General features: G+C 48.9%; 1 protein-coding gene across 1 annotated transcript in view; it reads right to left on the bottom strand.

The window, feature by feature from the left end:
• NOS2 (nitric oxide synthase 2) overlaps nt 1-1,761 on the bottom strand; it is a 31,116-nt gene extending 29,355 nt beyond the window's left edge. The window contains exon 1 of the mRNA XM_059669437.1: nt 1,638-1,761. Coding sequence (XP_059525420.1) covers nt 1,638-1,744 — 107 coding nt within the window. The 5' untranslated portion in view covers nt 1,745-1,761. The remainder of the gene's footprint in view (nt 1-1,637) is intronic.
• Nucleotides 1,762-13,790: the final 12,029 nt, after the last annotated feature.

Genomic DNA, 13,790 nt, shown 5'->3' with positions numbered 1-13,790 from the left:
AACAGAAAGTCATGGTTCGATTCCCAGTCAGAGCACATGCCTGGGTTGCAGGCTCAGTTCCCAGTGTGGGGTGCGCAGGAGGCAGCCGACCAATGTTTCTCTCTCATCGTTGATGTTTCTCTCTCATCGTTGATGTTTCTATCTCTCTCTCCCTCTCCCTTCCTCTCTGAAATCAATACAAATATATTAAAAAAAAAAAAAAAAGAATTTAGCCTGTCCTTTGGAGAAAACCCTGATAGTCTGAAGTCACTGAGAAACCATTGGCTCTGGTTTGGGATTTCAGGTTCGCTCTCCTGGCAAATGCTGCAGGGAACAGAAGACGTGTGGCCCCCTGGCTGCATACTCATGAGCACCCCTCCAAGCGTCACACCCCACACATGCCTCCTCCTGGGGTGGGTCACACGACAGGGGCACTTTAGCAGGAAAGCTGGTTGTGTTCCATGTTCTTTGCACTATTTTCCGGGCTGTGCACACACATCAAGGGGAAGGGGGTTGGGTGGTGTTACAAAAGGGCCTCTCAATTTCCACTTTACACATATCTGTGATGTTGGAATATGACAAATGGGCATGCATTGCTTTTATTACTGACAAGAGTAATATTTAGGTTGTGCCCAGTCTCTTCACTAGTATAAACAACGCCCCAAACTGTGAACATGGTCTGGTGTGTGTGTGTGTGTGTGTGTGTGTGTGTGTGTGTGTGCATGTGTGTGTGTACTAGTAAAAGCATGGGAAAACACCAGTCAATGTTAACAGTGAATAGCATTCAGTGATGAGAGCATGGACATTTAAAATTTTTCTTTAGACTTCTCTGCATTTTCCAACTTTTTACAGTGACCACAAATTCCTTCCCCCAATGGGGAAAAGTTTTTAAATTTGAAAGTGAATAAACAACACGACGCACAGTCACCTTTCTCCCCAGGTTAGCAGATTTCCTTAGACCAGCTGTTGGGAGATGGGTGACCAGAAGCCAGAGGAGCATGTGAAGGTTCCGGATACTGACTGACCAACTATTGCACTGTCCCCTCGGACACTCAGTGCAAGTTGGGCAACCACAGCTGTGCTTGGTCCTGCTTGCTCCTTCGTGGGAACAGGGGACCCTTAAGGACCTGCCCACTGCCAGCGCGGTGCTAGCTCAGACCCAGGGCCAGAGCTGCAGTCTGGTTTGGGGGAAGCAGGGGCTGACTTGGTCCTGACTCTCCCGCAGTGCCCACTCCTCCCTACCCAGCCACCGAGGGAGGGGGGCAGGGAGGAGCTCAGGGAAACGGACCTTATTTGTAAAACAAGAACCTTCTTGCTCTCTTGTATCTGTCCCACAGGGTGCAGCAGCCCCAGTGCTGAAAAGCCTAGCAAGCTCCAAGTGCCGAAACACCCACCATCCCACCCCAGCCCTCCCGGACGCGGATCGCGGGCGCACGCGGGGCTTCCCTGGGTTTTGTGGCTACAGCACTGCAACCTCTTAGGCGTCCCAACCGAGGAGAACACTTTGGGCGAATCCTCATCGGATTCGAATATTCCAACCCTCTTATTTTCACGGAAAACCGACGCTCAGAGAGGGTCAGTGTCACGTCGGGTTGCAGCCCGGTGCCCGCGCGGAGCAGCCCGCCTCCCTCCCAGGGCGGACCCGCCCGGGGCAGTACCTGGCTCTGCGGGAGCCGCAGGCCGGCTGCGGCCGCAGGATCTTGCGGAGAAGCCCGCAGAGCCGGGGCCGGGCCGCCTCGCACGCCGCGCTCAGGCCCTCGCGCATGGTGGCCGCTGGGGCGCAGTTGGGAAGGTCCCCCTCTCCGCGCCTCGCCAGCCACTTTATAGCCGCCCGCCCCGCAGCCCCGCCCCGGGGAGGAGCAAACGGGAAAATCCGCCCGGACTGGGCTCAGCCTCCAGCTCGTGGGAAGCCCCGGCCAGAGTGTCCTCGTGGGCCCGCATGCCCGCAACAGGCGTCCGCAGGGAAGTCAGCCCTTTGGATGCCACTAGAGTCTAGTGGCGAACCTTCTGAGCTCGGCATGTCAGCATTTTGAAAAACCCTAACTTAACTCTGGTGCCGTGTCACATATAGACATTTTTTTTGATATTTGCAACCATAGTAAAACAAAGACTTATATTTTTGATATTTATTTTATATATTTAAATGCCATTTAGCAAAGAAAAATCAACCAAAAAAATGAGTTCGCGTGTCACCTCTGACATGCGTGTCATAGGTTCGCCATCACTGCTCTAGACTTTCTCTGGACTAAGTCCCCTGAGAAAGGATTGCAGAGCTCGCACTGTAGTGCTTTACAGCTTACAAAGCAACCCTTATCCTGTTATTTCATCTACTCCTTACTAAATGCACTCAAGAAGGAAACTATATTGCCATCCCCGCTCTCTAGGGGAGAGGCAGGACAGAGAGGTTAAGGATCTTGTCCAAGGCCACACAGCAGCCCCAGGGCCCCAAACAAGCTCTCTTCCCTCACACGGCTGCCCTGGGAAATGCTATTTCTTTTCTGCACGTTCAGTGTGATTCCAGGAAGGAAACCAAAGAAAGAGCAGGACTAGGGGGTCACTTTTAGTGGGAGACATGGGGAGTGGGGGCAGGCCGTTGCACCAGGAGCCCCCTCAGGTCCGTTCCCGGCTCCTGGTCCTTGCGATCTGGACTTTGCTTCCTCTGTTCCTGGCTCCTACCCTGGAAGCAGGAGAACTAGGGCCCAGAGAGGCAGGGCAGCAGCCCCCGACCTTAGAGTACACAGAGCCCTCCCTGACATATTACGGTGCATTTAACCCCAACCCAGAATACAGCCGAATGAAAGAAGGTACACATTTACTCTGAGCCAACTGCAACCCAGCTCAACCCCGTTCCAAGTCACATACAATAGGTTCTGGCTCTTATTTTTTATACCTGAATGGACTTGGCAATGACTTTTAAAAAATAAAAATGTATTAACTGGTTCCCATTGCTTTCAGTATAAAATCCCCTTTGCAATGCTGCTTCCTCTTCCAGTAATATCCTCTCCCACCCCTTGCCCCCACCTCCCTTCAACTGTAGGTTGCAGTCCAGCTGGGCCTACCTCAGAAGAGCTCCTAGTGCCTCCTCATTCTCCTGTCACCTCCTACCTCTCCTGTCACCCCAGCCCAATTTATAGAGCTCGTTAACCCCCCATTGTGCATGCACTCCTCCCCAAACCAGTGAGGAAGGCACCATTTCCCCCGCCCCTCCCTGACAGCAGGAACTGGGTCTCTTCTCTCTCCCTTTCCCAGCCCAGCACTTGGTAGGCCCTCAAGGAGAACCCATATCCTGTAGAGCTTATGAGTTTGAATTCGGTTCAAACCTTAGTTCCACCACTTTCCAGACACTGACCTTGAGTAAATCACTCAACCTTGTAAAAAATAAATAAGGATAATAAGATGTTGGCCAGGATGCTGCCCCAGTTCTAACCACTGGACTCTACAGCCTCCCATTCTCAAGTCAAGGATTCCGCATTCCCTTCCCATGTACTTCCCCTAGAGATTCCCATCTCCTGCGGGCCAGGACTGTGCCATGTTCCTTCCTTTTTCACACAGCATCAGGCACAATGAGGCACACAATAAACAGTGGTTGCATCAAATTCCAACAGGTACATCCAAGAAGCAACTAGATCAGACCTGACATCCAAGATATGACCTCCAGTGAGAAGCCAGGGTCAGAGAGAGGAATTGTGAGCTGGTGGCGAAGGGTGAGGGAATGAAAGCAGAGAGGAGATGAGCAGAAGGTGGAGGTGGCAGGGGAAACCTTACCTGTAGGGAGCACAGATGGTTTCTCCCATATTGTTGTTGATATCTGGCTCCTTCATCAAGTGTGACTTAGCTTGGAACAGGAACTTCCACAGATGAGCCATGTCTGTTGTTTTGCAAAGCAGGTCACTTCCCTGGATTTAAACTCAGAGGTTCTTCTCTCTGGGGCTGAGGAAAAGGAAGGAGATGGTGACAGAAGATTGATGAAGAGTTTACAGAACTGGGCCTTCTCAATAGGGTTGGTTTACTGAAGAATCATACAAAAGCTAACATAGGTCTTGAGCAGCCACTTCAGCAGTGCTGGCTTTGGGGACCTGTGGGTACAGATTACAAAGCTACATAACCGTCTAAAGGGAAAATGCTGGGCCGAAGCTCAAAGGTCAGGGCACAGCCCCTGAGAGGTTCCTTTACAGGACCTGCTAGCCCACCTGGCTTGAGCAAGACCTATCGCTGATGGGCCCTGAAACCCGGGTGCCTTTGCCTGGGGCTGCAAGGTCTTCTCCAGCAGCTCTCATTAGCTACTGTCAACTGTCATTTTACACAGGTTACTGGGGAAGGCACTCAAGTTGTAGCTGCCTTTCTTTTAAGATGTTGCAATTGCCGAAACCGGTTTGGCTCAGTGGATGGAGCATCGGCTTGCGGACTGGGGGGTCCCAGATTCGATTCTGGTCGGGGGCATGTACCTGGGTTGCGGGCACATCCCCGGAAGGAGATGTGCAGGAGGCGGCTGATCGATGTTTCTCTCTCGTCGATGTTTCTAACTCTCTATCTCTCTCCCTTCCTCTCTGTAAAAAAATCAATAAAATATATTAAAAAAAAAAAAGATGTTGCAATTGTCGATGCTACCTTTTTTAAAAATCATTTGGGAGGGAAAGAATTATTTGTGAAAAATGCACTCAACTCTTAATATTTGAGATCAATCATCTCCTTTTAAAAAGACTAAAAGGAGACCTCACTACCTGGCCAGTGGGGCTCAGTGGTTGAGCGTTGACCTATGAACCAGGAGGTCACAGTTCAATTCCCGGTCAGGGCACATGCCAGGGTTTCAGGCTCTATCCCCAGTAGGGGGTGTGCAAGAGACAGCTGATCAATGATTCTCATCACTGATTCATTCTCTCTCTCTCTCTCTCTCTCTCTCTCTCTGAAATCAATAAAAGTATATTTTAAAAATAAGTAAGTAAGTAAAAGGAAACCTAAGTGGAGGCGCAGGTCTGGGCTGGGCTGTCGCCAGCATACCTCCTCGCCGGTAAAACCCCTTACAGTGGGAAGCAATGTGGTCCAGGTAAGCATCTCAGAGCCCCTACTGGTTACATGACCTGGACCAAGTTATTTAACTCAGATTTATTTCTTCATCCGTAAAATGGTCTTAATAAATATCCATCTGCAAAGAATTTATTCAGGAGGGGAGAGGTGCATGTTATAAGAATTGGATTAAGATAATCTATGTTTTTTTAAAAAAATCTTAGATGACTTTCCACTCTGCAGTCTGAAATTTCCAAAAGTGTTTTTCTTGCAATGTAGCAACCTCAGCAAATTTTTGCAGGAAAAAGAAAAATCTGAATAAGATGCCCTGCTCCAATGGCCAGGCCTCATTGTTGACATTTCTCATGCTTTCCACCAGTTTATCTCTGCAGGCAGAAAATTCCCAAAGTTTTCAGAGCCTTCCCAAACAGGAAGAAGCAAACCCTCTCTAAACAGCAGCTTCCCCAGAAATGAAGACAACTCACCTCTCGGCTGTGCTGCCTCGACAGACAAGCAAACTGGGGGGAGACCTGAGCCTTGAGCCCTTCGGAACCGTCTAGAGCTGCCCTCACCAGGGCTGGCTGAGAGATTGTAAAGCAGCGATGCTGAGTTTCTGAGGGCCAGCGAGCCTCAGTCTTCAACTCGTTGCAAAGTTGTGCTCACACCGGCAGCGAAGAGGTATATTTATATACCCCCGTGCCGCTCAGGGAACCGTTTTTGCATAAAGGTCCCTTTTTTTTTGTTTCCAAAGGGAGTTTCCCCGGCTGGGTGTGCAGTTAGCTCATTTATGACGAGGACTCCTGGCCCGTGGGTGACTCGATTCTGCTGTGACATCACCCCATGTGGTGGATCCTCAGTAATCTACCTCTTCCTGGTCCCAGGTCCAAGGCAGTGAAGCAGCTCTTCAGCAGGTAGCAAGGAAGATGAAGGAGTCATCCTGGAGCCAGGTTTTATTTAGCTAAGCCCACAGTGCTTCACTTTCAACATCTGGGGATTTTTATTTTTTTTTAATCTCAGTAGGTGGCTCTGGCTAATTCCTGTCCAGCCTTTCAGTTTTCCAGTTGGTGGCAGGCGTCCAGGAAGCTGGGGAGCAGTGACAGTATGAACACACTGGAAAATGCCCAATGACAGACGGCCAGTGATGCTGGGTGGTGCCCGTGTTCCAAGCAGGTCCCTGAAATATTCAGCTTGAGGTTGTGGGAAGGGAAGAGGAGTCATTGGCACAGGGAGACCTCTCAGATGGTGGTGTCACTAATGTCTCACCCTGCAGCTCTACATAAGCTAAGGTAGAATTATGTTCTACAGAGAAAAAAATTCCTTCGTGATAATAGAAATTATCGTATAACTTCTAATATGGAAACACCTTTTTATTCTTTTTTAACACGGAAAATTATAATTTTATATTTTCATTTATTATAGTACTGCAACGAAAATATTCCTCTATGGTATGAATTGTTCCATTAGAAAAGTAAAATAGCCCTAGCTGGTTTGGCTCAGTGGATAGAGCATCAGCCTATGGACTGAATGGTCCCAGGTTCCATTCCGGTCAAGGGCATATGCCTGGGTTGCAGGCTCAATTCCCAGTAGGAGGAGTGCAGAAGGCAGTTGATCAATGATTCTCATCATTGAGGTTTCTATCTCTCGCTCCCTCTCCCTTCCTCTCTGAAATCAATAAAAATATATTTAAAAGAAAGAAAAGTAATATAACAACTACATTAGGGAAGAGTTAAAAAATGGAAGAAAACACACAAACCGTGGATCTCACCATCCTAACGCATCTCTGCCATCATCCATTCATTTCCTTCCTATCTTTCCCAAATTAAATGCAGCATTATGATGAATTGAATTTGTCTAAGACAAAGTTACAAAAAAAGACATGTATAGGACCTTTGTTACTTGAATGAATGAATGAATGAGTGAATGAATGAAAATAGTAGTAGACTGCAATGAGTTTCAACATACCAACACCATCCTCTTTGAGACTTCAGCCAGTTTGTTCAAGGAAACCAATACTGCTTGAGGAAAGATCAAGTCCCTGGGCCTAAGGAGTGCAAAGCCTAAAGATAGGACTGAATGATTATTGTACATGCAGTGATGGAGGGATGGAACGCCACCAAAGTAGCTGAATCTGCATTGCTCAGGGAAGGTTCACAAGGTAGAGGACTAGAGCAGGGATTTGTGGGATGATTAAGAGTTTGTTTCACTCTTACTCCTGTACCTGCTTTCACGTATTTTGGCTATACCTGCAGCAAATATGTGTATTAACTCCTTCAACAACCCTATGAGGTGGATACTATTACTTGCCTTTCATGGAATCCTCTAGAATCCCATTTAATGGCATCAGAACACCTGGTTGGTTTTGCTTCAGAAAATGCAGTTATTCAGTTATTCGATCTGTTAGACATGTGATTGCATGGGCAGTGAAATCCCAGGACATGCGTGCACTGCCCTTCGCTTGAGGCTGGTACATGCTCCCTCTCCTGGATGCTCCCACCCTCGATGGAGAGGACCGCTCCCACATGCAGTCCCTGGGGAGCATCTTATGTCCTCATTACCTTGGTGGCTTACCTCCTCAAGGGGCCTCCTTTGCATGACCCACCCGAAGGGTGTGGTGCTTATAACCACCCAGCTACCTGTGTGTCCATTGCCTTCTTTGATTCCTCATACCCTGGACAGGTGTGGGAATTGAGGCACCTGGACTCTCAGGTGAGTCTGTGGCACAGAAAGGCAGGAACCCAAATCTCTCGACTGGCTCCCCTCTGAGTCTCCCCTGCCCATAGGGGTAGGCACTGTGCTGTCCTTACCACCAATATCCCCAACACCTATTAATCACAGAGTTGGCACTCACAAAGGCATTAGCTGAATGCATGATAACAGGATGATGAATGAATGAGGAGTGGGGTCAATCAAAGGATGTCTGGATTGCCTGTGTTGGTGGCGGTGAGAATGGTGGGGTCAGATCAAACCTTGATTCAGCAACCTCGGGACTTGGTTTCTGGCTAGGAAAGAATTCAGAGGCCAGACCCCAACTATAAGAGAACATTTACTTAGAAAGTCACAGAGGTAAGAAGTGAGTGGTAGAAGAAACGGGCTCAGGAAACAAGTAACGGAGACAAAAGAACGGCCTTTGGAGCTTAGGAGAGAGGAGGGTAACGGTAATTCACCTGGGGCAGGGAAAGGGGGAGGAAAAGGCAAGGGCATGGCGTCCTCCCAGCTCCGAAGACAGGGAGCTGTGCCCGAGGGGCACTGCACTGACTCAAAACTCTACAAAGCGCTCAGCTATGTTGCCCAGATGCCAAGGGCACCAGGCCTGCAGGGGCTTAGATCCTTCAGGCAAAAGGGGCACTTGAAGGACAGAAAAATTTAGACAGGGGAGGGGACAGAGGAGGGTGGCTTAGGCCTGTGGCAAAGCCTCAATTCCCATCGCTTCTAAATGAGAGCGTCAGTGGCCCTTCTGCGAGGTGGAGATGCCGTATGTGTCTGGACCCAGGAAATTCCCACTCTCGTCCAGGAAACTCCAGCTCAGCAGCCCTGGCCCCTGGTGTCACAACGGGAGTCAAGAAACAAGACACCAGAGTGTGGCTGTCATGGTGAGCCACAGGGCTCTTGGGGAGGTCAGAGGGTCATGCCACCTGCCTTTGGGGTCATTGTACCTAAGGCAATCCAGAGGGGATTTGGGGTGGCACCTGGAATAACCTCCCCATCCCCCCTTGTAATAGTTGAAGTATTTATTGATGTGATTACTGTCTGTGACAGTTCACTGATTTTCCACTTGTGGAAAATAATGCAAATTTATTTTAGAAATCCATTTAAATTTTTTTTAAAAAAAGTGAATTCAAGGTAAAAAAAAAAATGTTTCAGCAATAACAGTGTAGGTGGTTTGCCGGTGTGACAGAAATTAAGAAAGTGGGACAGAAATAACCGCAAGGAAAGTGTACCAGGGGAATGTGAGTTTAGCCGTGTGTGTGTGTGTGTGTGTGTGTGTGTGTGTGTGTGTGTGTGTCATGGCAAGTCACATGTCCAACGTCCCTGTCAAAGGAAGGTGCTGGGAAGAGGCTTTCTAAGAGTCCTCCCAGTTCTGGTAACTGTCAGGCCTTAGGTCTCAAACAGGCCCTGAGCCCCACATCATTTCTTGACTGACCACTGGAGGGCAGCTCAGTAGCCAAGGTCTCCCCGGTGTGTACTAACTGGAATGACATGGAAATGACAGTAGCCGAGGGATTTTTGCTGGAAATGCCCAGATGGTCACCTGCGGTGGACAGACCTCGGGTGGACCAAGACATGGATGGCTTTGCTCGCTGAATCCCTGGAGCATGACTCATGCTGGCTGGCGCAAGCCTGGCACTTCACCGGCAGGGCTGGCACAGCGGCCCAGGACCTGACCAGCTGGGGCTCTTGGGGGTGTCCCAGCCAGGAATTTTCTTGCCGACACACCCCAGAACATCCTCCCTTCTCTGTCCTTCGTGCTGCTTCATAGAGTGGCATCCAGGCAAGTCTTTTTTAAATATATTTTGATTGATTTCAGAGAGGAAGGGAGAGGGAGAGAGAAGTAGAAACATCAATGATGAGACAGATCATTGATCGGCTGCCACCTGCATGCCCCAAACAGGGGATCAAGCCTGCGACCCAGGCATGTGCCCTGATCAGGTATCAAACCATGACATCCTGGTTCATAGGTTGACGCTCAACCACTGAGCCACGCCAGGCAAGGCTGTTGGCTGTTTGCCCAGCAATTTCAGAGGGTCTCTGGTTGAGGTTGCCCCCAGGACGGGTGAACTCTCCAAGGCCTGCTGTGGGTAGAGTGGCCTTCCTTGGTTCTCAAAAACCCCTCAGGCCCAGATGTTGGCAGCTGAATTCACATGGTACACTGGAATGAGGGATGTAGGTGGAGGGCAGGCTATACAGTTACAGGTGGGTTAGGGTTAGGCCAAACAGAGGAGAAAAAGAAATGTTTTCCCCAACTTCAGCTCTGACTGGTAGGTTAGCTTGCTGCTGGGGTCTGGCCAATCAAGACTGAGCTAAATGGGCCAGATACACCCTAGAGCCCTCCCATGGTCCCTCCCCAGGCTGGCCAACCTCCTGCATCTTTCCCCGGCCATGATCGTGCACCGGTGGTGTCCCTCGGCCTGGCCTGCACCCTCTCACAATCCAGGGCCCCTTGGGGGATGTCGGAGAGCCAGTTTCAGCCCGATCCTGCAGGCCAGGCCGAGGGACCCCACTGGTGCACGAATCTGTGCACTGGGCCTCTAGTTTTATATAAATGAACTCATGCAATATATGGCCTTTTGTGTCGGCTTATTTTACTTAGCATAATGTTTTCAAGGTTTATTCATGTTGTAGCATATGTTAGTACTTCACTCCATTTTATGACCAAATAATATTCCATTGTATGGACATACCACATTTTGTTTATCCATTATTCCGTTGATGGGCAGTTGGGTTGCTTCTACCTTTGGATATTGTAAATAATGCTGCTATGAACATTTGAGTACAGGTTTTTGTGTGAATAGATATTTTCAATTCTCTTGGCTATACACTTAGTAGAATCTCTGGGTCATAAGGTAACTTTATGTTGAACCTTTTAAAAATCTTTAACTTTTTGAGGAACTGTCACACTATTTTCCAAAGCGACTGTTCCATTTTCCCTTCCCACCAGCATTGTATGAGGGTTTCGATTTCCCCACATCCTTTCCAACATTCGTCATTGCCTGTCTTTTTAAGTCTAGCTTCCTAGTGGGTGTGCAGTGGTCAATGGACTTTTGAGAAATGAATAACTAGTCAATGGATGGGTGGGTGGGTTGGCTTGTAGAAGTGGATTTTCACGGGGGGGCTGCACCCAGTAGGGACGCAGCAATCTGCAACCCCCTGGGCCCAAGTTCCTCTTCTGTGAAAGGGAAATCGCCTCCACGTTGGGTGACTGGAGGATGAGGGAAGGCACATGCATTGCCCGCACAAGGCACAGCACGTAATGAGGCTTCCTTCCTCCGGTCTGTTTATTGAGAGGCCCATTACCATGTACATAAATGTCACCTCACTAAGTAACTCCTGGAAAAGGGCTTGAGGAGCGGGGGTGGTGGAAAGGGAGGGAGACGGGAGGAGGTTTATGTGTGGCGGGAAAGAGCAGCGGGGCAGTGGGCCCACCACTGAGCGGGTGGGATCGCAGGCGGGGATTTCCTCACAGCCATGTGTCCCCTCAAGGTCCACTCTTGCTTTCCAGACCCCCAAGCTTCCCATTTAGGCCTTGGAGGGACACGGAACCCTGCAGCAAGAGGGTTGCAAGGGTCTGTATATGTTAAGGGGTGGAGCTCTGTAAGAGCCGCGGCCGTGTTTACTATTCTAGACTCTCCGTTAGTAATTTGCTGGTTGGGGCAGTTTAAAGTCAGAAGAGATAAAGGAGAGAATTAAAATAAGTTGCTGAAACGACTGGGGTGGGTGGCAGCCAGGCTTCTTGCCTGTGGGTGAAGCTGCCCTCGGGGACACACTCCAAATTGAGCATCTGGTTTGTGGAAGACTGGGCAGAGGTTGTCACTACCAGTGAGAGAGGCCAGGCATACCCAGGCCTGCTTCTGGAAGATTCTCAGCTCATCTGAGGAGCGTGGAGGGGTGAGGGGGTCAGGGGAGGGGGAGGGGGAGGGGGGAAAGAGAGAGTGACTGGGTCACAGAAAGAACCAGGTCACAAAGCGTTTGGATGCTATGCCAAGGAGTGTGGACCCTTCATCATATAAATAAGGAAACTACCAAGCGATATGGCCATTGCTTAACTGAATTTTATTTTTACTAACTCTTTTAAATTATAAGAATTATATATAATTTAATTGTAGAAAAATACAGACCAACAAAAAGGCAATTGAAACCCTTTCATCTGGAGAGTAGTTACACTATTAACGTTTGGGCTGGTTCTTCTATTCACACACACACACACACACACACACACACACACACGTCTTATTTTTTTTTTTTTTTACAAAAATAAGACCATGCCATACATAGTGTTTTGTAACATTCTTTTTGCTTTTGCTTTTGCTTAACCATAATATATGTGAATGAATATTTTTCCATATCATTTTATGGTATCATTTTTTGGTTAAGATCAATTTTTTTCCTTTATTAGATTTTATACATTCAAATGTAACCATGTAACCTTAAAAGCATGGACATGGAGGATGAAGGAGGTGTTGGGGTGACTCCCAGGTTTCCTGGTGCTGTGACTGAGGAGCAGAGAGAAGCCAGGGGGAGGAGCTGATGCGTCAGTGGGATCAGATTAGGAAGTCCACGTTGGGTGTGTTAAGGTCTGTGGGACATGAAAGTGAAAAGGGATGAATGACTCAGAATGAAAACATATATGAATGGGTGGATGGAGGACCCTCACCCAGGCAAGGTCATTTGCAGCCCAGCAGCAGACAGCTCTGGCCAGTCACGTCAGGGAAGCCAGGAAGCTGGAGTGTAACGTTGAAAAGGGTCCCAGCTGCTTACAACAGGCCAGAGCAGAGAGACACACAGACACGCAAGAATTGGGGGCAGGTTGTTTTCAACAATGTTTATCCAGAACCCGGGACCCAGCAGCTGCTCCATCCATGAGAGGCTGTCCCTGTTCCTACCAGGAAGCCTCCTTCTGAACCAGGAGGAGGGCACAGGTGGGCACTGCCTCTAGAACTGGGCCGTGCCATCCCCACACCCTGTGGGGACAAGGTGCATTCCTCAGCAGCCCTGCCAGGGGGGAGGCAGGGGAGGCGGGGGGCGGGGGTGGTGGTGGTGATGAGGGATGGGAAAGTTTCAGTCCTCCTTCTCAGGAGACAAAGGGCTCTTCATGGTTTAATTAAAATGCCCATCAAAGGCCTCAGAAGATAGAGGTTAGTTGGGATGAAATAAAAATAGTTGGAGTGAACATATTTCAATTTAATGTCATTCCAGGGGGTATCTATGAGGTTCTAGTATTAGAGGGACAATCCATCACTAAATTCTTATCTCTCCTGCCATATTGGGGGCATTTCTGAAGAAGTCCAGGCCCTGTTTCATGAGGACTGGAGAGCTCTCAGCAACTGAGCCCATCCGGCCATTGTTTCTCAGTGAGAGGAGAGCTATAGGGGGTGAGAAAGTGTCTGGTGTATGGTGGACATTTAATTAATGTGTGTGGAAGGGAAGAAGGACAGAAGGAGGGAGGAGGGAAGGAAGGAAGGAAGGAAGGAAGGAAGGAAGGAAGGAAGGAAGGAAGGAAGGAAGGAAGGAAAGAAAAGGGGAAAGGAGGTTTGAAACTAGAATTTGCCTAATCTAAGGGTGAGCCAAAGCCTCGCACGAACAACTTTTCCCCCAGATAACCCTTTCTCTCCTCCTTGGAGTCTTTGTTCATATGTCACCTCCTCACTGAGGCCAACCCTGCCTTCCCTTTTTAAAATTACAGGCCTTGCCCGCCCCTGACCCTCCTGATTCCCTTTAGCCTGCTCTATGCATCATCCAGAACTTAACTTCACATCCTCTATAACTTACTTATTTGTTTATTGCCTGTGCCTCCCACACACTAGAATGCAGGCCCCACGAGAGCAGGAATTTTTGTCTTTGTTCATATATGTATACCCAATGCCTAGCACAGTGCCTGCCTCAATCTTTGTCAGGTGAATGATTGACATTCTCTGCCATAATGTGACAGAAGATAAAGCCTTTGTCATTGCAATCCTTGGTTGGTGGAGCCCACCCGTCCCACACGGGTCCTTTTCCCAGGTGCAGCTGCCCCTGCAGACTCCAGCTACTCAGGGATAGTACAAGAGTCAGAGAATGAAATACTCCTCCAGCATTCACTCAAGCGCCACGGC

Source organism: Myotis daubentonii, chromosome 16 (assembly GCF_963259705.1).
Source record: "Myotis daubentonii chromosome 16, mMyoDau2.1, whole genome shotgun sequence".
Classification (NCBI taxonomy): domain Eukaryota; kingdom Metazoa; phylum Chordata; class Mammalia; order Chiroptera; family Vespertilionidae; genus Myotis; species Myotis daubentonii.
Note: the sequence above shows the minus strand (reverse complement) of the source record. Positions and strands in the feature narration are given on the sequence as shown.